General features: G+C 40.2%; 2 protein-coding genes across 7 annotated transcripts in view; one reads left to right on the top strand and one right to left on the bottom strand.

Annotated features, from left to right (window-relative positions):
* Positions 1–5,640: 5,640 nt before the first annotated feature.
* Positions 5,641–23,885, bottom strand: sirt3 (sirtuin 3). 6 transcript variants are annotated; one of them, XR_009822840.1, is made up of 9 exons: positions 23,336–23,878; positions 23,206–23,257; positions 14,489–14,659; positions 14,163–14,395; positions 9,522–9,629; positions 9,272–9,429; positions 7,054–7,266; positions 6,557–6,646; positions 5,641–5,795 (listed from the first exon to the last, which is right to left on the bottom strand). XR_009822840.1 is itself a non-coding variant. In XM_062030457.1 (9 exons), exons 4-9 carry the CDS (start codon positions 14,533–14,535, stop codon positions 5,769–5,771), a joined length of 786 nt encoding a protein of 261 aa, XP_061886441.1. In that variant the 5' UTR covers positions 14,536–14,659; positions 22,271–22,422; positions 23,206–23,257; positions 23,336–23,412; the 3' UTR covers positions 5,641–5,768. The 6 variants fall into 6 exon arrangements, 5 of the variants coding, with proteins under 5 accessions (XP_061886441.1, XP_061886438.1, XP_061886439.1 ...); XM_062030457.1 differs by lacking the exon at positions 6,557–6,646 and adding an exon at positions 22,271–22,422 and having other exon boundaries at positions 23,336–23,412; XM_062030454.1 differs by lacking the exon at positions 6,557–6,646 and having other exon boundaries at positions 23,336–23,857.
* The window catches only part of psmd13 (proteasome 26S subunit, non-ATPase 13), a 17,506-nt gene continuing 16,595 nt past the window's right edge, over positions 23,732–24,642 (top strand). Inside the window, exons 1-2 of the mRNA XM_062030453.1 lie at positions 23,732–24,144; positions 24,550–24,628. Coding sequence (XP_061886437.1) covers positions 24,044–24,144; positions 24,550–24,628 — 180 coding nt within the window. The 5' untranslated portion in view covers positions 23,732–24,043. The remainder of the gene's footprint in view (positions 24,145–24,549; positions 24,629–24,642) is intronic.

Below are 24,642 nucleotides of genomic sequence, written 5' to 3'. Positions count from 1 at the left end.
TGGTGGCCAGCAGGCACTCTAACACGCACCCGACAGCGCGATAAATTTATGAAAATACACAGAACGACCCAAAAAATAATTATTACCCTCATTTTGCTAAAATCTTCATTAGCTTTGGACCAACAATCACAAATAAATTGTGACTCTATCCTCCTTCAAAACCGCAATAAAAGTTCACCTCCAGGCAGCTACAACCCTAAACTAACACCCTCCCCGGATTGCTAATAATCAAATGTAAACAATCAAATGCAGATACGTTTTCTTTTTCTTATGCCTTCTGATCTCTCTCTCTCTCTCTCTCTCTTTCTCTCTCTCTCTCTATGTCCACTACTTGATGTCCATTTGTTCAATTTAAGTGGACCCCGACTTAAACAAGTTGAAAAACTTATTCGGGTGTTACCATTTAGTGGTCAATTGTACGGAATATGTACTTCACTGTGCAACCTACTAATAAAAGTCTCAATCACTTTTGTGTGAAGTATGTCAACTGTGGTGGCTGCCTCCAATGTATTTGTAATCACTGTATGTATCACTTATTATGTATTATTAGACTTAGACTTTGTTGATCCAGAAGGGAGACTTGTTCCACACAGTAGCTCAGTTTCAAAGGATGGAAAGGATAATGCAGATATTAAAGGCCTACTGAAATGAATTTTTTTTATTTAAACGGGCATAGCAGATCCATTCTATGTGTCATACTTGATCATTTCACGATATTGCCATATTTTTGATGAAAGGATTTAGTAAAGAACAACGACGATAAAGTTCGCAACTTTTGGTCGCTGATAAAAAAAAACACCTTGCCCCTACTGGAAGTAGTGTGATGTCACAAGCTGGAGGGCTGCTTACATTTCCCCATTGTTTACAATGCAGCGAGAGAGATTCGGACCGAGAAAGCGACGATTACTCCATTAATTTGAGCGAGGATGAAAGATTCGTGGATGAGGGACGTGAGAGTGAATGACTATAGCGTGCAGTGCAGGACGTATCTTTTTTCGCTCTGACCGTAACTTAGGTACAAGGGCTCATTGGAGTCCACACTTTCTCCTTTTTCTATTGTGGATCACGGATTTGTATTTTAAACCACCTCGGATACTATATCCTATTGAAAATGAGAGTCAAGAACGCGAAATGGACATTCACAGTGACTTTTATCTCCACGACAATACATCCGCGAAACACTTTAGCTACGGAGCTAACGTGATAGCATCGGGCTCAAATGCAGATAGAAACAAAATAAATAAACCCCTGACTGGAAGGATAGACAGAAAATCAACAATACTATTAAACCCTGGACATGTAAATACACGGTTAATGCTTTCCAACTTGGCGAAGCTTAAAAATGCTGTTGCTAACGACGCCATTGAAGCTAACTTAGCAACGGGACCTCACAGAGCTATGATAGAAACATTAGCGCTCCACCTACGCCAGCCAGCCCTCATCTGCTCATCAACACCCGTGCTCACCTGCGTTCCAGCGATCGACGGAAGGACGAAGGACTTCACCCGATCATCCGTGCGGTCGGCGGCTAGCGTCGGCTAGCGTCGGCTAGCGCGTCTGCTATCCAAGTCAAAGTCCTCCTGGTTGTGTTGCTACAGCCAGCCACTAATACACCGATCCCACCTACAACTTTCTTCTTTGCAGTCTTCATTGTTCATTAAACAAATTGCAAAAGATTCACCAACACAGATGTCCAGAATACTGTGGAATTTTGAGATGAAAACAGAGGTATTTTGTATTGGATTCAATGGTGTACTAATACTTCCGTTTAGCTAGTGACGTCACACGCTTACGTCATCATACATAGACATTTTCAACCGGAAGTTTAGCGGGAAATTTAAAATTGCACTTTATAAGTTAATCCGGCCGTATTGGCATGTGTTGCAATGTTAAGATTTCATCATTGATATATAAACTATCAGACTGCGTGGTCGGTAGTAGTGGGTTTCAGTAGGCCTTTAAGTAGACTAAAAATGTACCATAGTAGCAATATAAAATATAACATATATGTAATATTTACATATTACATATACAGTATATAATATATACTGATATAATATAATAATAATATAATACTCTAACTAATCTTTCTTTTTTGTTAAATGCCAAGTGAATAAGTGTACTTGTGTAGTTACTTCCCCATACTTGTCTTCTTTTCGGGTTGTGGGAAAGATGATGTAAAATATTTCCACCATATTTGTTGGAGGAAGCGCCGCAAACACATTGCATCACATCAAAGTTAGTAGCAGTCCTGGCGCCCCGTAGTCACGTGAGTACCTTTTGACCAATCATTGAGATCGCCTGAAAATGAGTTGGCCATACTCTCTTTATACATGACTCTGTGCAGTTTAAAAAAGGTTTAACATGATTTTTAGAGAGGTGATGAAACATTTTAATCCGAATAATTACATGGTGGCTGTGGATTAAATTAATCACAATTAAAAGCATTGATTTTTACTTTTATTTTGTATGATCAGAGCCTTAAGAAATAAGGGAATATATATTCACTTAATTTGTTTATTATTTATGCTTTAAAAAAAATGTTTTTTTTAACAAACATTCATCGATATAAATGTGGGCTCATTATTCTTTGTGTGTATTAAAGTGGTATTTTAAGTTGTAAGTACCTTATTAAAAAGAAAAATCCTTTTCTGCAGAGTGTGCATAAAAAATATAAATTGGTCGACTGTCCATCGTGTTTTTTTTGTACTCAAATTTCCCATGGAGAGGACAAAAGTGCTGTTTAGCATCTTCCTTATTGACTTTTTTCAATTGTGACAAAACTGTTTTGAAAGACAAGATAAAGAGAGGCCATGGAGTTTTGTGAAAACTCTGAGCTAATGTGACAAAACGGCACAGTTTTGGAACACCTAATCCTATCTTTAAAAGAAACCTGTGAATATTACTCTTTTTGTAGTACAGTATTATTGTCAAATTTTAAATTGGATTAAAGGGGACCTATAATGCAAAACTAACTTTTCTTACCTATTGGTACCTGTCTTTATGTATTTGGGATCTGGAAGTCCCGAAAATTTGAGTTAAAATGAGCTGTTTGGAATTTGCACAACTTGTGACATTTTTCCAACATGTAACATCAGTGGATATTATGGTGGAGGTTTACTCAAAGATTTTTGCGCAAGTCCAACATTAGAGTCCGACATTATTGTCAATAAGTTCCTTCTATTTCTCTATATTCTGGGGGAGACTGGCTCGTACATTCACATAAATCCTCCGCCGTTGCCATTTTTTAATACAAAGTAGCGGATAGTTCGAACATATATCTGTCAGTAGACTCGACATGTAAGCACTAAAAACTACAACATGGTTGATAGGGAAAATATGCAGTGAAAGTGGAGGGACGAGAAAACTTCACTTTCTGTAGAAACAGTCTGAAAGCGGTTTAAAGATGGTCTGCAAAACAATCTATCCAAAATTATTACCAAATAATAATAGATTTTATTTGTATTGTACTTAACGTTTGAATAACAAATCTCAAAGTGCTACAAGGCGAAAACATCAAAGAAACATAATTACGTCTTATGTAGACCACAAAGTGTTTTAAATGTAGAAAACAAATCCTAATATGACCCCTTTAAGTTGTGACACAGGCCATGGCTCCATTGTGATTCCCAGTCCATACCATCATTTTGAAGGTACATTTATGGTGCGCTTTCAGTGTCAGTGTCAAAACAGCCAAAAGCCATTACTGTACTACAAAGTGTTCAAAGCCAGCTTTTCATTTACTTTGTGTATGACTTTTTAAAGCATTTTAGCCAAAATATTATTTTAGCTGTATTAATTATTATTGGAAACAGGCGCATTTAATTTTGAAAATCTTTATCTTACCTCACCTCTGACTTTGCCAAGCATATCGTTGTAGATGGCACACAAAGGAACATAAAACTCTTCCATGTTTTCTTCTGCTTGTCCCTCTTGGGGTAATAGGGGTGCTGGAGCCTATCCCAGCTGCACTCGGGCCAAAGGCGGGGTACACCCTGGACAAGTTGCCACCTCATCACAGGGCCAACACAGATAGATAAACAACATTCACACTCACATTCACACACCAAGGCCAATTTAGTGTTGCCAATCAACCTATCCTCTTTCTTTAATTAACTTAATTTTAAAACTGTTTAAAAGAAAAAATTGCATTTTGCACATAGACATATTATACACATACCATTCGGCTATTTTATAAATTGCAAATTGATAGTATACACTGTCAACAACAATAAATGAACTATGTGTATGTGTATTTTGACGTCCTTGTTGTTCCCCAAGATGATCAAAAGCACTGATTAATGTGTGAGAACCTATGTAAATTACTATTTTTATCTCATTAATAGTGTGTACCCTGCCTTCTGCCCGAATGCAGCTGGGATATGCTCCAGCCACCTCCGCAACACCGAGAGGGACAAGTGGTAGAAAATGGATGGATGAATAATTGGTCTTGTCTCTTTTTGCTTTTTTTGTGCTTCTTAGTATAGGCATTATACATTTAACCTGTGAGCCAGTATATCACACTATGGAAAAGACACCCTCAAGACATTTTCCAGGTGACGTGTATATATAATATACTTTTTTTTTTTTTTTAAATATATATATACACTACCGTTCAAAAGTTTGGGGTCACCCAAGCAATTTTTTGGAATAGCCTTTATTTCTAAGAACAAGAATAGACTGTCGAGTTTCAGATGAAAGTTCTCTTTTTCTGGCCATTTTGAGCGTTTAATTGACCCCACAAATGTGATGCTCCAGAAACTCAATCTGCTCAAAGGAAGGTCAGTTTTGTAGCTTCTGTAACGAGCTAAACTGTTTTCAGATGTGTGAACATGATTGCACAAGGGTTTTCTAATCATCAATTAGCCTTCTGAGCCAATGAGCAAACACATTGTACCATTAGAACACTGGAGTGATAGTTGCTGGAAATGGGCCTCTATACACCTATGTAGATATTGCACCAAAAACCAGACATTTGCAGCTAGAATAGTCATTTACCACATTAGCAATGTATAGAGTGTATTTGTTTAGAGTTAAGACTAGTTTATAGTTATTTTCATTGAAAAGTACAGTGCTTTTCCTTCAAAAATAAGGATATTTCAATGTGACCCCAAACTTTTGAACGGTAGTGTATATATATATATATATATATATATATGTATATATATATATATATATATATATATATATATATATATATATATATATATATATATATATATATATATATATACATATATATATATATATATGTGTGTATACTATATATACATAAGCACATATACAGTATATGTATGTATATATATACACACTATATACTGTACATAAATGTTGTGTAAAAAGAGCAAATTACTGATCCCAAATAAGCAAACCACATGTTCAAAACAAAAAAACAAAACCTGCCTAAAAGCCCAAAGTTTTTTTTAATAAGCAGACTTGGCAACACTGGCTAAAATGATTACAATTTCCCTCTAGTGTAATGAGGCACACAGTGCATGCCTAACAGTCCATGTAGAGAGTGCACGATAACAGGGACACGTTTCTTGTGTATGTCAAATGAGATCATTACACTGTTCATTCCAGCAATTAATTAAACAAACTCAGCTTGAATATACAGGTAAGTAGTGTGTAAAATGGATGTAATTGCTGACAATTTATTTACAGTTCATGTAATCCATGAAATGAATGTAAAAGTGGTCCACCTTTCACAAATTATTTCAACATGTCATCCTATGTAGAACATCAGTGTGCCAGTTTTGATAAAGCGCCTATTCTTCATTCGTCTTTGATGCAGTCTGTAAATAAAAAATACACATTAGTGCAAAAAAAGAGACTATTTTGCATTGAGTAAAGGTCTCCAACAACACTAATCTCTCCACACTGGGAATTGATGGGTCCTCAATTATGTTTTTATTCTACCCCTTCTCAATGTCCTTTAATAATAATTCATTCAGGCTATAACTTTTACATGTTGAAACTGCGTTTATGTGTAAAAGAAAGGAAGTTCTTAGAAAAAAATTGAAATATATCAGATTAAGCAAACAAAAAGCAAGCGCAATGAGACTTGTTAAAACCATAGAATTGTTAGAATATCTGATACAAGTTGCATATGTTAATTGTGTTGTGTTTATAGTCTTAGAATTTTTCAGTGCACTTGTAATTTTCGTGTCAGTAATGCTTTTGTCTCTAGCCTGAAAATACATATCAATACAGTTACATTTGCTTTATGTTTGACCAATGAAACATCCCACTAGTTTAAAAAGAAAAAAAATCTAATTCAATATATAATTATTTATATTGTACTGATAAATGTTCTAATTAAGGCATAAATTGTGATGTTTTGTATCACATATTGCACCAAATTGCTACATTTTCTTAATAAAAAGTACAGCTTTTGCAACATGTAACAAGTTATTACAGAATGTGATCAACAATTTTATTACAATACTATTTACTACTTTTTACATATAACACATTATACTAATTACATACTGAGGACAAAATGTATAACACTGTTAAAACTTCATTATTATATAATGTAGTGTTACAGCGCTACCTCTTAGGTGGAGGTATGTATAGTAACTCTGCTTCTTAACACAGCTCACTGGTATGCCAGAGGATAAGAAGACAGCAGGAAGGATCAAACCTAGAAACAATGTTGCAGTATTTACCTTTAGACTCAGGGACGGCTCCTGACATAAACATTGTATGTGGTTGATTATGGCTACAACCACATGATCAAGCAGTCTCTGACCACATTCATGTTTATATTTTCAATATTTAATGACATTTAAAGCCTTGGAGAGATCAGTTTCATTAGTAACCAAAAATGGGCTACAAACAAGATCTTGTTTAGGGCAACAACTGTCCAGACCCTTCTAAATATGAGGGATGTAACAGTAATTGTATTCTCGTTCCGTTTGTAGGTTACATAGCTTTCATTTTGGTACAGAAGCGGGCTAAATATGTGAACAAAATCTATAACTTATTAACTCTGTATAATTTTATTTAAAAAAATTGCTTGTAGTAGAAATCATTGGTACAGTAACTCACTTTCACAGCAGCATTGGCCATCAGAGCATCCAGCTCCTGAGTCCAACCAAGAGCATCGACCAAACTTTGGACGCCACTTACTACATCGCTCAGTAGCACGACATCACCAAGTCGACGATTTCTCAATGCAAATGGACCAACTAGGTCCTTGTTGATGAGGAGTCGAGGGACAGATCCTCGCACTGCCCCAGCAAGACTAGCAAAGGGCTCTACCTTCAAGGAGAAGAATAAACAACAGGAAGTAATTCGCTGGACACTTTTTTACTTACACATGTATTATATAAAATATTAGATCTGTCATTATACGTTACAATTAGGGGTGTAACGGTACGTGTATTTGTATTGAACGTTCGGGTTGAACCCCCGTACCGGTTCGGAGGTGTACCGAACGAGTTTCCACACGGACATATTAAGTAGTGTAACGCACGTTGTGTAAACAATGCACACCGAGGCACAACACACGGCATACTAGCAGCTAACGGGCTACGATAGACTGACCATACGTCCTCTTTTCACCGGACATGTCCTCTTTTGTGGAGCTGTCAGGGCGGTGTTTCTTAAATGCCTCAAATGTCCGGCATTTTGAGTTAGGGTTGCATGTATTTCCAATGTACGTTCAGGGTTAAGAAGGGGTTAAAAACAAAAACAAATTGTGCGCGCAGCAGCATTCGAGAGGGAGGGGCGGAGACAGAGAGAGCGAGAGAGTTATGATAAACGCGCATGCGTCACCAGGCTCTGCTTTTTATCCATAGATTTATCAGATTAAATGTTTTATTATCTATAGCAGGGGTGTCAAACGTGTGCCCCGGAGGCCATTTGCGGCCCACAGCTAATGTTTTAAGGCCCACGGCAAATTCTAAAAATACTATTAAAATAAACAAAAACATAACAAAAGTGAAATAAAAAAGCTTAAAGGTTAAATGTAATTTAGAAAAAGTTGCAATGTTGACTAATAAAACAAAGCTGGTTTTTTTTCTTTCAAACTGTCATTGCTCAAAACATAATATTGAATCAAAATCAATGTTATTATGAATTATTGACCTATCCAAGGTTCCGATTACTTCACATCAAATATTCCACTAAGAAAAATATTTTTGGTGGAAGATTTTGCAAATTTGATAAATAGATAACCCCAAAATGTATTTTTTGTTGGTTTCTTACTGTACCGAAAATGAACCGAACCGTGACCTCTAAACCGAGGTACGTACCGAACTGAAATTTTAATGTTAATTCTAACTGCATTTAAGAAAAAATACAAAAGGGATGTGTACAAAAGTATCTTTAGACTGTGTCTTAAATAAAACATCCATCAGTACACTTTAATAAGTATACTGTGTACATTGTGTACTTACCGCAGTTCAATTCTGAGGGTGCAAATGTTTTCAGTGCTGTGCTGCGCCATCACTTTACTGAGGATGGGCGATCGATTCAAAATCAATAGTATTGATACGAAGGGTAGTATTAGTATCGGCTGGATACTAGCATTATGAGAGGAATATTGTTTAGTTCTCTTCTATGTTTATTTTCACAAACATCTCTGGTTACATTTACAATAAATATTGTTAAATTGTCTTATTGTTGTATTTATTTTAGGGTTGTCAAATCTAACGCTTTAACGCATGTGATTAATCCCAAAAAAAAATCCTATTAATCATGTATAAAACGCAGATTAATCACACAATTCATTTTGACCGTGCATGCTCCTTTACTTTAACAGCGGATCATCAGCGATGGGTTGCTATACGGTTAGTGATCTGTTCAATGCATAAGTTCCTTTCCAGATGCCAATCTTTTTTTTTGTATTATATTAGAACCATAACCTAACCAGATTTTGACATAACCAAAAATCTGCTTTTGTAAAAATGTGCAAGCAAAAACTACAAAAGTTGACAATACCACAACATCTGTTGACATAAGCGGTTTTAGATTATCAAATGTCAACGGTGGATCATTAATGGCAACATTGACTTATGCGCTCACTTTTTAAGAAAAAGAAGAATGTGGTGGATGAGGACTTGATGAGTTGGTTGATTTAGACGTGTTGTCGATATAAACTGGGTTGTAGACGTGAATATTATGTCTATTCTTTATATTCCCCTGAGTTTTTAAAACAATTTGTATTCAATCCTTAGATTAGAACTGACGGGGTGTATTTTGTCCACAAGACATTATTAAAGCTAAATGGTTAGTTTTATGTTGATGCTTGAAAACAGCTCACCTCTAGTGATGTGCCCATGATGATGAGGAGATCTGCGAGTGGAAAGTCTGTGAGGTACTTGAAGAAGTGAACTGGTAGCTCTTCCCCAAAGAAAACAATGTCTGGCTTTATAATGCCCTTACAGGTTGGACATTTGGGAATCACTCCGCTCATCAAGTCTGGCTAGTGAAAAGCAACACCATTTAGGTTTATGTCTAGCAAAGGAAAATGTAATAAAATATTGTGACTTGAGCAAAACAACGTTATTTACAACTCACTCGTAGGTCTTCTTCCTCGTATTTGCGTCTGCAAACAGTGCAGGTGGCGGTAGCAAATGTCCCGTGGGCCTCCACGAGAAAATCAGGAGGAATCCCTGCTACTGTTTGAAAATGCAGCTACATGTCATCATCATTGTTATGTTATGTTATGTTATTTTCATTTATTATGCGCCCCCCAACCAACTGTTACATCAGCCCGGGGCGCAGCCCGAATGGAGAAACAAAAAAAACAGAAACAGAGACTGAGACACACAAAGGAATCTAAACTAAACATTTAAGACTCACAATGAAAACATAAATTAAAAGTCATCTGCGGTAAAAAGGTGAGTTTTAAGCCGTGCTCTAAAAGAGTCCAGAGTGGTGGCGGACTTAATACTCAGGGGGAGCTTATTCCACAACCTAGGTGCCATCACTGAGAAAGCACGGTCTCCCCTTGTCACTAGGTTTGACCGTGGGACCTTCAGGGTCATCTGGTTGTCAGATCTAAGGCAACGACCCAGTCTGGAGCTGGTGAGTTGGTCCAGGAGATCTTTAATATAAGCTGGGGCGAGACCATTGAGCGCTTTGAAGACGAACATAACGATCTTAAATTTCACTCTACGCTTCACTGGGAGCCAGTGAAGGGAGGAGAGGATGGGAGAAATATGTTCCCTCATTTTTGCGCCTGTCACCAGCCTGGCAGCCGCATTTTGTACTAGCTGCATGCTATGGATGGTCTTGTCGGTGACCCCAGCATAAAGGGCATTGCAATAGTCCAGTCTAGAAAAAATAAGCATCAACACGACCCTCCGTAGGTCACTGGGGGAGAGGAAAGACTTGATCTTGGCTATGGTGCGTGGTTGGAAAAAACAGGATTTCACCACAGATTTCACTTGTTTGTCAAACTTGAGGTCTGGGTCGAATATGACCCCAAGGTTTTTGACATGGGGTTTTTCAAGAGTGGCCAAACTTCCCAAATTCTTTCTGATCTGACTGACCGAGGTGGAGTTGCCAAACAGAAGAATTTCACTCTTGGTGTCATTGAGCTGCAGGAAGCTTTGTGACATCCACTCCTTTATGTCCCGCAAGCAGTCTTTCAAAAGGTCCAGCCCAGAGGGATCGTCTGTCTTGAGTGGAAGATAGATTTGAGTATCGTCAGCGTAGCAGTGAAAGGAAATTTTATGGCGATGAATGACTTGGCTGAGGGGGAGCATGTAGATGGAGAACAGGATGGGACCCAGTATTGAGCCCTGGGGGACCCCACAGGTGAGGTTGACACAGCGGGAGGAATGGTTTGCTACGTTCACAGAGAAGGTTCTGTTGTTGAGGTATGACGTAAACCAGGACAGGGCTGGGTTAGTGATGCCGACCCCATGTTGGAGGCGGTCCAGGAGATCAGTATGGTCTACAGTATCGAACGCTGCACTGAGGTCCAGGAGAACCAGTGCAGCACATTTCCCAGAGTCAGTGATGAGGAGAAGGTCGTTTAATACCTTCAAGAGGGCGGACTCGGTGCTGTGGCCGGCCCTAAATCCGGACTGAAATTTTTCCAGTATGTTGTTGTGTTGGAGATAAGGCTGCAGCTGACTGAAGACGGCCTTTTCTAACAGTTTAGACAGAAATGGTAATTTTGAGATGGGTCTGTAGTTGCTGGGGTGAGTGGGATCTAGGTTGGCTTTCTTAAGAAGGGGTTGGACTACTGCTTCTTTTAGGCATGATGGGACTATACCTGTGGCCAGGGAACAGTTGATGATGGACAGGATGTGGGGACCTACTACATCAAAAACCTCCTTAAGGAGGAGGGCGGGGACGGGGTCCTGAGGGGATGTGGCTGGTCTCAAGGCGCCGGCCATCTTAGAGAGGGATGAAAGGGAGATGGGGCTGAACATGGAGAAAGTGGATGAGCAACTCAGAGTAAGAGCTAAGTCCCGGGTGGGAGGTGGGATGTTACTTCTGATGGTGTTTACTTTATCTGAGAAAAACAACAGAAACTCTTCACACTTTGTAGGGGATGCATCCTGGATAACAGTGGTGGGGGGGGGGGGAAACCACAGAATTGATGGTTCTGAATAGAATTCTGGAGTTTGGAGCATTTGCAATGAGACTGGCAAAGAACTTGTCTCTCTCAGCTTTAACCACCCGGTGGTAGCTCTTCTGTCTGTCCCTCAGTATCTCAAGAGAGACCTGCAGACCATCTTTCTTCCACCTCCGCTCCGCCTGTCTCCATGCTCTCCTCTCTGCTCTGGTGGTCTCATTGAGCCAAGCCGTGGTCTTGGGTTTGGGCTTTTTCAGCTTGAGAGGGGCAATAGAGTCCAGAACAGAAAGGCAGGTGGAGTTGAACACGGACGTAAACTCCTCTGGGTCTGATGACAGCATCTCACCTGCCCTGGTGTTTTGGGCGGCAGCAAAAGCAGAGGAAAACTTAGCAGGTGTCTGGGCGTTGATAAATCGTGAGAGGCGTGCAGGACATTGGGTGTTAGTGGAGGGAGGAGACAGGGAGGTTTGAAACACCACAGCATAATGGTCACAGTCTGTGTGGGCTGGCATTGTTTCCATATTGCTGACAGGGAGATTGACAGAGAGGACAAGATCTAGGGTGTGACCTTTTTTATGGGTTGGGACGGAAACGTGTTGGGTGAGACCAAAAGAGTCTATCAGGTCCATAAATTCACATTCAAAGCCCCGTGTGGGATTATCAACGTGGATGTTGAAATCTCCCAAGATCAGCACTCTATCATGGCTGGGGATTATTTTACTGAGGAGGTCTGAGAATTGAGTTATAGAATTCTTGCTCTCCTTGAAAAACTTGCTGTCCGTTGGGCGGTAGATGGTCAGAACCAGGAAGGTGTCAGACAAGCCCACTTTCACCAGTAGAGCTTCAAAACTGGAGTGTGTGAGGCAGTTTAACACAGAGCAGCTGTAGTTGTCCTTGTACATGAAGGCCACGTCCCCTCCCGTGATCGCGAAGAATTCCAGTTGTTGTTTGGAAATAAACTCACACAGGACGGATTTTTTCATTGAGCAGACCGACTTTCACGGCGACTTCACTCGCCGCCGAGGTAGGTGTTATTGCTGGTAAACAGTGAGCTCGGGGCTGGGTGGGAGACACGAGATGGGTCGCTATTTGAGAAAGTTTGTTTTTCACCGCTCTGCCCGCGCGATGTCCTCGGCGTCTACCTCCGCCTCTCCGGTGAGTCCGTCGGTTTATAAAATTGACGTTACTCCAAGGTCCGAAGGGAATAACGAAGTCGTTTGGCAATAGTTTTTTCGGTGGTGTTTGTTGCTGCTCGCAGCAAACAAAGTTTTCCTCCATTGAGGCACGAATGTCAAAAAGCGCTCTCCGATCATATCTGTAAATGATCCGGTTTGATCGCAAGATACTTTGGTACAACAATACAAATAGATAAACAAGAAACGCCATGAATTGGGGTGAGTGGCTGGCTGCAATCGGGCGTAGCGCCGCCATCTTGTTTTATGCTTTATTCCTTCAAAAGACAAATACAGTGGTACCTCGCTTTTCCTACGCCATACATTACAAATAATTTAGTTTGTGACTAAAGTTTTCGACAAATCATTGCCCCGTTTTTCGTAAACGGTCTCGGTTATCACACAGCCATACATTAAGCGTAACAAAGTAGTAACTTTTTTAACGGAGTGACCCAACAAAGAATCTCACACGTTGGTGACTCAATCTCTGCGGCTTTTTGTTGAAATAAGACGCTACGGAGCCAAAGAAAATTGCACATGCAAGGTGAGAAACTATACATTTCAAGAAAGAAGTCGCAGCAAAGTACTAAGGTGGCTCTCCGCTCATCGACGTCTTCGCTAACAAGAGTTTTGAATAAAGGTCAAAGTGTCATGATAGTTAAGTGTGAGTGAATTATAATTATATAGCGCTTTTTCTTTAGTGACTCAAAGCGCTTTACATAGTTAAACCCAATATCTAAGTTACATAAAAACCAGTGTGGGTGGCACTGGGAGCAGGTGGGTAAAGCGTCTTGCCCAAGGACACAACGGCAGTGACTAGGGTGGCGGAAGCGGGGATCGAACCTGGAACCCTCAAGTTGCTGGCACGGCCACTCTACTAACCGAGCTATACCGTTTAAACTCTGTTTGTTATTTTCCTGTGTTTGGTATTATTTCCTGTCCTGGTGCTTCTGCTTTCTAGTTTAAGTGTTGTAGTTTAATGTAGTTAGGCCTACTTAAATTCCTCCTGGTTGGCCTGTCAGAAGCTGGACATGTATGGCATGGTGTCATTGTTTGCTTTTGTGCACTCACTATGTGTTTGCTCGTTAAACTTTACTTCCTGTACTGTCCTTAATTAAAATGACTTGTTACTTTGCATCCTGGGGTCACGCTGCCTGCAACCGTGCAAGCACATGACAAAAACGTAAATGTTAATTCATCCATTCCTTAATCATTTATATGTATTTCACATTATTTTCTACATGTAAAACTATTATTTGTTTTCATAAAATGTGTTAATATTTTTGGGTGTCTACAACAGATTAATTAGATTTACATTATTTCTTATAGAAAAAATTGCTTCAGCTTCCATACCATACCGTTTTCTTCCTGTTTTAACATATTTCTAACAAAACCGAGATGACACTGTACTTCAAATGCCGCAAAAGACAAAAAATGCAAATACATACATCTTTCCAAACCGTCGATATTCTGTGTGTACATCCGGAGAAGCAGATGCTTTTCAAGAAGCAGTCGCACAAAATAGTGTGTAGAATTAGGCTGGTAATTTCCTGGATACAACTCTTTGGCAAGAGCAAAGAATGGAATAGGATTGTGATGAAAATAGTTAATTTCAAAAATAGCCTCTGCATATGGCAGATTATACTGCTGCAAGTTGTCGTAGAGGCCGCTACCAGGGGACCTGCAGGAAAAAGACCACTCATCAAAGACCCAGGAATAAACCTGAAACTTTCAATGAGTAAAAACACTAAAACCAGCACAGAGAAGACTTTACCTGAAATCTGGGATGCCACTGGGTGTGCTAATCCCAGCCCCAGCCATCACAACCACTCTCTTATACTTCTGATCTCGGATCTTCTTGGCAATGCTATCCAGCGTCTGCTGCTCCACGACTGCGCCACCACCATGGGAGAAAAATCTTCTGGCAGCATCCCACCAGAGATACCTTGATTGTCAAGAAAAATGGGGAAAAAAAGAGCAACTTTTAAATTTGAAGAATTGGACCAAAGTTTTCACAAGTTTTGCTGTGTGTATTTCTTTTTATTTGGTGTTTTGTGGCTTTGTGCAGCACCTATTCAAATAGGATGAGCCTCAACAGGGGATGGTCTGAGAGGAACGCGAGGATATTGATAGTGGGTAATGCTAGGACACTTGATACAAATAAGGAACCAGACTACAATATGGGGGAGTTATCATACAATTCATATCGCGCTGGGATCATTCCTGCATTTACATTGATAATGACATCACATAGATATTAAACAAAGATACATTGGAAGAACGACATGGAAAGACATGGCAGCAAAGACATCGCTGTCTGTTCCTAGCATCCTTAAATACTGGATTCACAGTGAGAACAGGTGGTTGTCAGACTTGACTGATGTGTACCTACTGTATCTTGGAACGTTTGACCATATATGCATCGCAGAGTATTTATGGTACAGTCTTCTTGGCTTTGAGTGGCGTATGTTACTTGGCTATGTGTTTGTCATATGTGCAGCTTCAGCTATTTGCACTATTCTTGGTAAACATAGTTAGATAGTCAGATATACTGTACACAAGAAGTTACATGAAGTAAGCAGACTTCAAAGCCACAATACTTCAGTGTTCCCCAATGTCTGCCATGCTCTAATGTCCCATTTCATCATCTGGTTAATCCCATAAAAGAATGGAGTGATTGCCAAAGGAAATTGATGATGTATCTAACCAGCAATACTGAAATGCTACTGAAGTAGATATAATTTGTATGATATGAGGATTAATATTTACATTTCCTCTGGTAGTAATTGTTCTGAAATACATATGATTCAGAAGTCAACCTGCATCCTAGAATAGATGTTGTTGAACTTAAAATATTACAGGAAGCAATTGTTTCTATACAGCAGAGATTTTCAAAAATGTTGGGCTTCACTCCAAGAACCAAACAGTTACACTCATGTATGCACATAAGTAGGCATAAACAAATGCACATTGATATTAAAATTAGGGACGGCGTGGCGAAGTTGGTAGAGTGGCTGTGCCAGCAATCGGAGTGTTGCTGGTTACTGGGGTTCAATTCCCGCCTTCTACCTTCCTAGTCACGTCCGTTGTGTCCTTGGGCAAGACACTTCACCCTTTGCCTCTGATGGCTGCTGGTTAGCGCCTTGCATGGCAGCTCCCGCCATCAGTGTGTGAATGTGTGTGTGAATGGGTAAATGTGGAAATACTGTCAAAGCGCTTTGAGTACCTTGAAGGTAGAAAAGCGCTATACAAGTATAACCCATTTATCATTTATTTATTTAAAATTAGGGATGGGTGCCTTTCACATTTGAACCGATACAGTACCAATTCCTGGTACCTGGAAATTGATTGACCAGTAGTCAACGGTACAAATATTCTGTACTTTTGTATGTTTTCATATGGTAATAAATGTTAATTTGTTTAATAGAAAAATCCAATTTTTTATATTTAAAATGTAACACTGAGCCGATAATGATAACTGTGCTGTCCTGCTGTTTGTACAGTGTTTTCTTACACGCAGTATGCATTCATTAACATTTCTGTTTGTTCTATGTCTGTTGCTGTATTCAGGAAGTAGAAAATTGGCATTAAGTTGAATGTGCCAGTCTTGTCTTTTGTTGAATCTTACAATGTGTTCGCCTAAAAGTACTTATTACACACAAGCTCTTAGATAGTAACATGCACCTTAATTGTAGTTTTCCAACTTTGGAGGTTTGAAATTGTCATGTAAAATCGTTATAGCTAATCAGTAGCATGTATATGGCATATCCAATGTAAATTAAAGCTGCGAGCAGCGTTGAACGGGCCCTTACCCCCCTTGCACCGCAGGATTCACACAAGTCGGCAGGCATGCATGGCGCATGCGGTCACGTCTATCCTGATGCCTTGACCACCACCAAAAATGTTATCATACAAACTAAATACAATCAATGTCGGACCTTGTGGAGTTGAGTTGTTCAAGTTTTGTGTGATTTGCAAGTCTCAAAAGCTCCCCTCACATCGTGTCATTGGATTTAATATGAACATGTAGCCATGATCAAACACCGACATTTAAACTTTCATGCAAATTATGAAAGATAGCCAATCCTCTAAAGTGAAGTTTGGACAGTTTGATGGCTGATGGCATGGAACAGTTTTAACCATCAGGCTCCGCCAACTGTGACTTGGTACAATCATCCGACATTTCAAGGTGTCATTTTTGTCATACACACTAAATACAATCAATGTCTGACCTTGTGCGGCCGAGTTATTTAAGTTTTGTGTTGTTTGGCGAGTCCCAAAAGCTCCACCTACATGGCGCCGTTGGATTTGATGTCAATATGTAGCCATGATCAAACATTGACATTTAACCTTTATGTAATTTAAGAAAGATAGCCGATCATCTAAAGTGAAGTACTGACAGTTTGATGGCTGATGGCGTTGAACAGTTTTAACCACCAAGCTTCGCCCACTATGAATTGGTACGATCTATATCATACACACTAAATAAAATCAATGTCTTACCTTGAACATGTATCCATGATCAAACATCAACGTTTAACCTTCATGTATGTTGAGAGGGATATCCAATCATTTGAAGTAAAGAATGGACAGTTTGATGGCTGATGGCGTGGAACAGTTTTCATTGCCAGGCTCCGCCCACCACGAATAGGTATGAACAGGTAGTGACCCATCGGGCACTTCATCATCATCATTTCTATTAGTCAGGATCAAGATCTGCGTTATTGGAGCAGAGTTTTTAATGTTTTGTGTAAAATGGCTAAAAAACTAAAATGCCCAGTTTGGCGCCATCTTGTGGCATTGGCAAAATTTGTTTTGCAATTTATTATCACCTCCCTGTGTAGTATCTGTAATTGTAACCGCAACTCATTTAGTCAAAGTCCCTGGGAGGAGTTCGTTAAAGCAGTAACAATAGGGCCATCACAGGCTTTTTGCCTGCTCAGGCCCTAATTGGCATTGAGCAAGCGCATTTTGAAAAGTGGAGCCTTATTTTTAAGCGTTTTCTATCAGGCAAGCTTGCTTTGTTGGCATCTAAAATTGCAAAAATATGCCTATATTCCCGCCAAATGATTGAGCCGGTGCCGAATAGAAGCTCAGTGGCTTTCAAAGTCTTACTGTGACTGTCATCTACTGGTCTTTGTCGCTATCTGGTGGGTTTAAGTTGTAACTAAATTTTTCTGCTTGCCAATGCCAATCCATTTTGTCTGAGACAGTCATGTTTTTCAACCAATATTGATCATGTTTCACAAACATACATACTTGCCAACCCTCCCGAATTTTCTGGGAGACTCCCGAATTTCAGTGCCTCTCCCGAAAATCTCCCGGGACAACCATTCTCCCGAATTTCTCCCGATTTCCAACCGGACTTAAGGCACGGGGCCTCCAGGTCCGTGCGGACCTGTCGTCACGTCCGCTTTTCTTTCATATAAATAGCGTGCCGGCCCAGTCACGTTATAACATCTACGGCTTTTGGCGAGTGCACAACTGCACACACAACAAGAAGGAGACGAAGAACGAAGAAGAGACAGTCATGGCGACGACAATTGACGGAATAGAACGAGGATGGACAATTCAACCCTAAACTCACTCCTTTCCTGCAAATGAAATTTCACAGATGCTGCCTGTAATAGAGTGATCTAAGTTGTTTGTTGCCATCTCCTGGTGAATGTTGGGTATAGTGTTCTGTGGCTACTTTCTGGTTGGCCAACGGTTTACGTTGTATTGCGCACCCTTACGGCAAGTGTGGGAGTCGGTTCTGAAGTATGAAGTAAAGAGACGCAACTTCATCACCTCGCCTGGTTATTGACTCCAACCCAGAATATTACACTGCCCATACCTATGCTCCTTCGAAGGCTGTGCTACTGGCTACAAAGCATTGCACTTTCAAATACAACAATGAACAGAGGAGTGTTATGTGTGTGTATATGTGTAAATAAATGAACACTGAAATTCAAGTATTTATTTTATTTATATGTATATATATATATATATATAATAAAATACATATATATATATATATATATATATATATATATATATATAGCTAGAATTCACTGAAAGTCAAGTATTTATTTTATTTATATATATATATGAAATACTTGAATTTCAGTGAATTCTAGCTATAAATATACTCCTCCCCCCCTTAACCCCGCTCCCCGGCCCTGCCCACCCCGACCCCGCCCACCTCAAACACCCCCCCAATCTCCCGAATTTGGAGGTCTCAGGGTTGGCAAGCATGCAAACATATCACTAGGTGAAAAAACGTGTGTAAATGCATATATACCGTATTTTTCGGACTATAAGTCGCAGTTTTTTTCATAGCTCCAGTGTGACTTATATGTTTTTTTCCTTCTTTATTATGCATTTTCGGCAGGTGCGACTTATACTCCGGTGTGACTTATACTCCGAAAAATACGGTATGTGGTGATCTGGCAAAGCACCCTAAAATTATCGGGCCCTATTCTTCCGTTTGTGCTTAAGTGTTTTTTATGCGCTTGAAGTTACGCACGTTTCTCTGATTTGTATTCTCCCATCCACCCTGCGGACTGGACAACCCTGCGCGCTGTAAGTGAGGCAATAGTGCTTAAGTCTAGAATGAAGGCTGACTCATTACAAATGAGGCAAACTTTTTTTGGGGGGGGCTGTGTGAAATTGTGGAGTTCTGTGTGAAATTGTGGAGTTTTAGTGTAACACCTATTAATGAAAACCCATGAAAAAAATAACACTTTAATTTCAGAAAAGCCATATCAAACCAGTCAGTTATTGTCATGTTTACATGTTGTTGTGGTAATGTAGTGTGTGTATGCACACTACAACAGCATCTTCTTCCTGGCTGGATGTAGATTAAACTGTTTTTACTTGTTATTACAACCTCCCTGATGATATTTGTGATATTAAGAGTTATATTTACAACACATATTTGTGAAGCCGTGACGCGTCAGAGGGGCTTATAGACAGCTGTTTGTGTGTGTGTGTGTGTGTGTGTGTGTGTGTGTGTGTGTGTGTGTGTGTGTGTGTGTGTGTGTGTGTGTGTGTGTGTGTGTGTGTGCCTGCATGGGGGAGTGTGACAGTTTGATATTATCTGTCAAAAAAATCGAATTAATAAGTTGATAAAGGCTACATGATTTATTTATTTTCTATAAGATAGTCAATTAGTAAATTGTCACGGTCCAGATGAAATTGTTGCATTGAACACTAGTACCAGGGTGTTCAAACACACCCGAAATACGCACGGCCCACTTCCGCTGTGGTCGCACTCACAAGACAAAGACTTGCAAAATGTGCATTATGATTTTTGATAGTTAATGGAGAGTGGTATTATGGTCCTTTTAGCCTTATCTCAGTGGATGTTTGCAGGTATCTCAATTGAAGCGATCAGAATAGATTTGATAGCTTTCTGGAAGTTTATTTTATCATTTTATTAAAACTTTAAGTGCAATATGTATTCCAGCTTCAGAGGCAAGGTGTAAAAACAAAAGTACATCAATTGATTGGAGAATATGCGTAAAACCAGATTAGACTGGGAACGCCCACATTTAAGGCTTGCTCCATCCAAAGTGTGATCTGGGAGGTAGGCGTCCAATGGCAGACTTAAGAGGAGTGGAAAAAAGCGCACAGCTACAATCCACGCAGTTATACACCTTTTTTCACTGAAGCATTTGGGAGAAGAGGCCTATAGTGTGTTTTGTGCAGCACTTTGAGCTGTGCAAGAAATTTCAAGTCAGTCCAATTCATGGGGTAAAATTTGGGGATAACAGCAAATATAACACTGTAGCTGTGCATGTTTTGCAACATTTTCATCCATATATATGCAGTGCTTCAGGAGCAGAACAGTTACCTTACACCAGGTGTGTCAAAACTTTTTTCCCACGTACAGTATAATTTAAGGATGCGGTCACTTCTAACTTACATTCGTCACCTTTTACCTGTTTATTAAATATTTTAAAACCAATCCAAAGTAGTTTAGAGATGAAACAGCATTCAGTTGACTACAATCATGAAGCCTATTTGTATGTTTCATCTCTATTGTAGGTCAAGATATGCTAAGGCGTTAAATATTTAGAAGGGATAAAATGCATGCCTGATTTTACTTGTACGTTTCTTTTTTTGATGCGCTGCCACAGAAGAGTGCCTTATAGAGAAATAATGAAGGGCAAAAAGTAAACGAAAAAGATGTTACAGCACACGCGCATTCTGCTTCTTCCTCCACGGCGGGAGCACCTAAAGGCTCCGCGGTGAGCACCGCAGGACACGCCCCCGCATGTGCCGCGCAGACCGCAGCCACGCGCCTCCACAGCCGGAGGCAATCTGCAATCAGCGCACCTGGACTTGATGAGGAACAGCAGCATAAAGGCTCACTCCGCAGACTACTCTACGCCGGAATGTAGCCCTGACTCAGTAAGCTTCACGTCTCTGGCTCCTCTCCTGTGTCTCTCTCTCTCTTTCGCTCGCTTTGTCTCCCTTGTGCCTAGTCCTTACCTGTCCTTGTCATCTCCTGTTCCCACAATACCTCCATGTCTCAGCAGTAGTGATGGGTTGATGAGGCCTCATGAAGCGTTTCGACACATTGCAAAACTGTATTGATACTGTGTCGATACTGTGTCACTAAATACTGACATCTGCTGGACATTAAAAATCCCTACAGGCAACCTATGGACCGACTCAACTGACACTGATTTTATGACGTAGTATATACAATAATATAAACCAAGTCATTGTATTTCATTTAGGATTATTTCATATCTTCATTTAAATAAAAATATATTTTTATCTTTTTTAGATACAGTCAAATAATGTGAACATGTATCGTGACTAGGATGGTAGAAGGTGGGGATTGAACCCCAGTAACCAGCAACCCTCCGATTGCTGGCACGGCCACTCTACCAACTTCGCCACGCCGTCATTCCTATACCTTCTCTAGTAACATGATGGGTCCACACAGATGCATCGGCGCATGCGTCGAGCTCATAGAGCGAAACCCTGTGTCGGTGCGCGTACCGCTTTTAGAAAGTCACGTGACCGATCATGAGCTGCTTTGGTCACGTGACCGATACGCGAACTGTATCGCACTGACGCCTCCTCTGTGCCCTGTGAGCAACGTTCCCTCTAAGGTGCGCGCCTGCGCAATTGCGCAGTGCTCAAGCGTCCTCCGCGCACACCGTGCGCCGCACAGCCAATATATGCCGCGCACCAAATCAAACCCATCTGAATTCTAAACAAAATAAACACATTTATTCTGTGTAATTTTGAAATGCAACTTTGAGTGACAGTGACAACAAGCGGCCCTAACGGTGTTCGTCAACAACACGCATTGCGCCGCTTCCTAATAAACACAGTTTGGCACGCAGGCGTCAGTGCGATACAGTTCATGAGCGTTCACGTGACCAGAACAGCTCATGAGCGGTCACGTGACCAAAACAGCTCGTGTTCGGTCACGTGACTTTCTAAAAGCGATACGCGCACAGACACAGGGTATCGCTCTATGAGCTCGACGCATGCGCCGATGCATCGGTGTTGTCGGACCCATCACTACTCAGCAGTGAGACGTGCGCCTCACCTGCTGATCTCCCTCTGGACTCTGACTGCCTTCCTCGATTCTCGATCCTCGACACCCGCGTTCGGACCTGGACTTCTGGACGCCTCTCTCTTGCCCCACAGACCTCGCTCGGATCACAGACCTCTTTTGCTTCGCCCCTCTGGACTTGTTTGCTGCCACAACCAACACACACTTACAACAACCTCCGGTAATTCATATTTGGTTAAATTCCACACATAGCCTTGCATCCATACACATAGTAGCATAAACACCCTACGTATTCATCAAAGCTCAAATAAAACCTGTTGAGCTAGACCTCCTGCTGTCGTGCCGTCTCCTTCCCCCTTGTCGTACGTAACAAAAGAACAGACATTGTCCTTCGTTATTGTAGTGACTACACAGCTTTCGCCTATGTATTCTTTCACCGCGCACATGTACTGTAACTGTTCACTTTTTCAATGTGTACAGTAATAACAATTTTTAGGGGTGTGTTGCAACCACAAAACGTTGTAACACAAATTGTCCTTACACATGACAGTCATAACACGAAGTTTGACACCACTGTCTTCCAAAAACAAATACATAGTCATGTAACTGCAGTATATACAGTACATCATGTTAATCTCAAATGGCTTAGAAATCAATCAATCAATCAATCAATCAAAGTTTACTTATATAGGCCTAAATCACGAGTGTCTCAAAGGGCTGCACAAGCCACAACGACATCCTCGGCTCAGATCCCACATCAGGGCATTTGGCTTAGAAATCAATAAAAACATTTTTACCTAATATCAACATTTATACAAAATGTACCGATACATAATGTGTTTAGCCGACATACAGTTAGAATATTAAAGTTTTTGGATAACAATGTGGGCCATACTTCTGTTCTTACGCATGTTGAATCCAAATAAATATATGCTTAACAGTGCACTGTATATTGTTTACTTACATACCTAGGCAAGTGTGTTTCACCTTGACACGGACACAAACTCCTTCGAAAAAGGCCTGCAAAACACATAATTAATTAAATAACAAGTGTACACTTTGTCTGTCTCATAACATTAGCTGTGTCTGTTTACTGACCGCTTGCAGGGACTGTCCTACTTATTCTTGAAAATAAACCGCGACAGAAGAATATGTTGGTGCTACTAAAAGCCGCCATGAAAACACGTTGACGGCAGACCAAGCTTAAACTATTCTTAAATAATAATTACTGTGTGACAGACACCGACTGGTAAAGCTAAGTCCTATACGGACGGTTACCCTGTTTGTCAGTGATTTTTAACCAAAAATCTGAATTTAGAAACCAAATATAAAAATCAAGAAAAAAATCACTGTAATATTTTGAAGTAATTATATACTTAAGGACAAATAAGTAAGTTTAAAGTTTAAAATAATGATAAACGAAATCGGTAAACGAGACAAGCCGGATGTGTCGTCTAATGCCGGAAATTGTCACTTTCCCATGTGACTTCCTAAAATTACCGTCCTTGAAAGAGTACGGTGAGAGTAATATTTATAATAAACTATATTAACATGTATGCACCAAATCGTTAATTACACAATTTAAATATGTATCTATATAAAAGCAGGTCCTTAATACTATGAGGACAGCAGTGGGTCATCAATTTTATGTAACCGACAAGCGAAACTGGCTGCGCTTTTATATCCCACAGTTCATTGCGGCAACCACAGGAGCCCAACAACACCACAAGCTAGTGACGTTAGCTGTAAAAATATCCAACACGTACGGTCAGCAGGAGTTGAATTTATTTGTATTTTGTCGCCATTATGAAAGATGTCGGCGTGTTCCTCAAACAACAGCAGAGTAACAGCTCCACTCCGGAGATGGCGACTGAGTGGCACACTATGGAGGATTTGTACAACAAAAGGTAAAAATCTTGCCAACTAAATTAGCTACATTCTCGCTAGCCCATTGAACTGAAATGCTCGCTGAGTCATGGGCAGAACTAGCAATAGCCACATTCTACGAGCTCTTTGTGCTCGTAATATAAACGAAAACGTTTCCCCTCTGCATTAAATACGCTTATTGTGTGTTTTAGTTTGAGTTCTCAGCAGGAAAATTGGATACGCAGAGGAAGTGTACTAGTTTACAACAAGTTTGAAGGCTAACGGTTATTGCAATGAAAGAGTAGTGATGCAGTTTTCCCAAGGTATAATCTGTCTACACATTACCCGTTTACATTGTTTAGCCAAACGCACTGCCCATTGACTCTGTCCTGGCCATCTTTTGCCTCTTATCTATGTGACTGACGGCAATTCATTTCATTTGACAGGCTGTGGCATCAGCTAACACTGAAATTGACAGACTTCGTTAAAGAGCCCTGCTTTAAAACCGGAGATGGCCTTATACAGGTAAACACACTATA

The sequence above is a fragment of the Entelurus aequoreus genome, linkage group LG02 (assembly GCF_033978785.1).
Source record: "Entelurus aequoreus isolate RoL-2023_Sb linkage group LG02, RoL_Eaeq_v1.1, whole genome shotgun sequence".
NCBI classification, from domain to species: domain Eukaryota; kingdom Metazoa; phylum Chordata; class Actinopteri; order Syngnathiformes; family Syngnathidae; genus Entelurus; species Entelurus aequoreus.
The sequence above is the reverse complement of the archived record's forward strand: the minus strand, read 5'-3'. Positions and strand labels throughout refer to the sequence as shown.

What these genes read in the sequence shown, in the direction of transcription:
- sirt3 (XM_062030454.1), bottom strand. Translation starts at nt 23,414, where the DNA reads ATGGCGGCTTTTAGTAGCACCAACATATTCTTCTGTCGCGGTTTATTT. An exon ending in TCATGGGCACATCACTAGAG is followed by an intron (nt 7,267 to 9,271) that starts GTGAGCTGTTTT and finishes TTCTCCTTGAAG; the next exon opens with GTAGAGCCCTTTGCTAGTCT. An exon ending in TGGCCAATGCTGCTGTGAAA is followed by an intron (nt 5,796 to 7,053) that starts GTGAGTTACTGT and finishes TTTTATTTACAG; the next exon opens with ACTGCATCAAAGACGAATGA.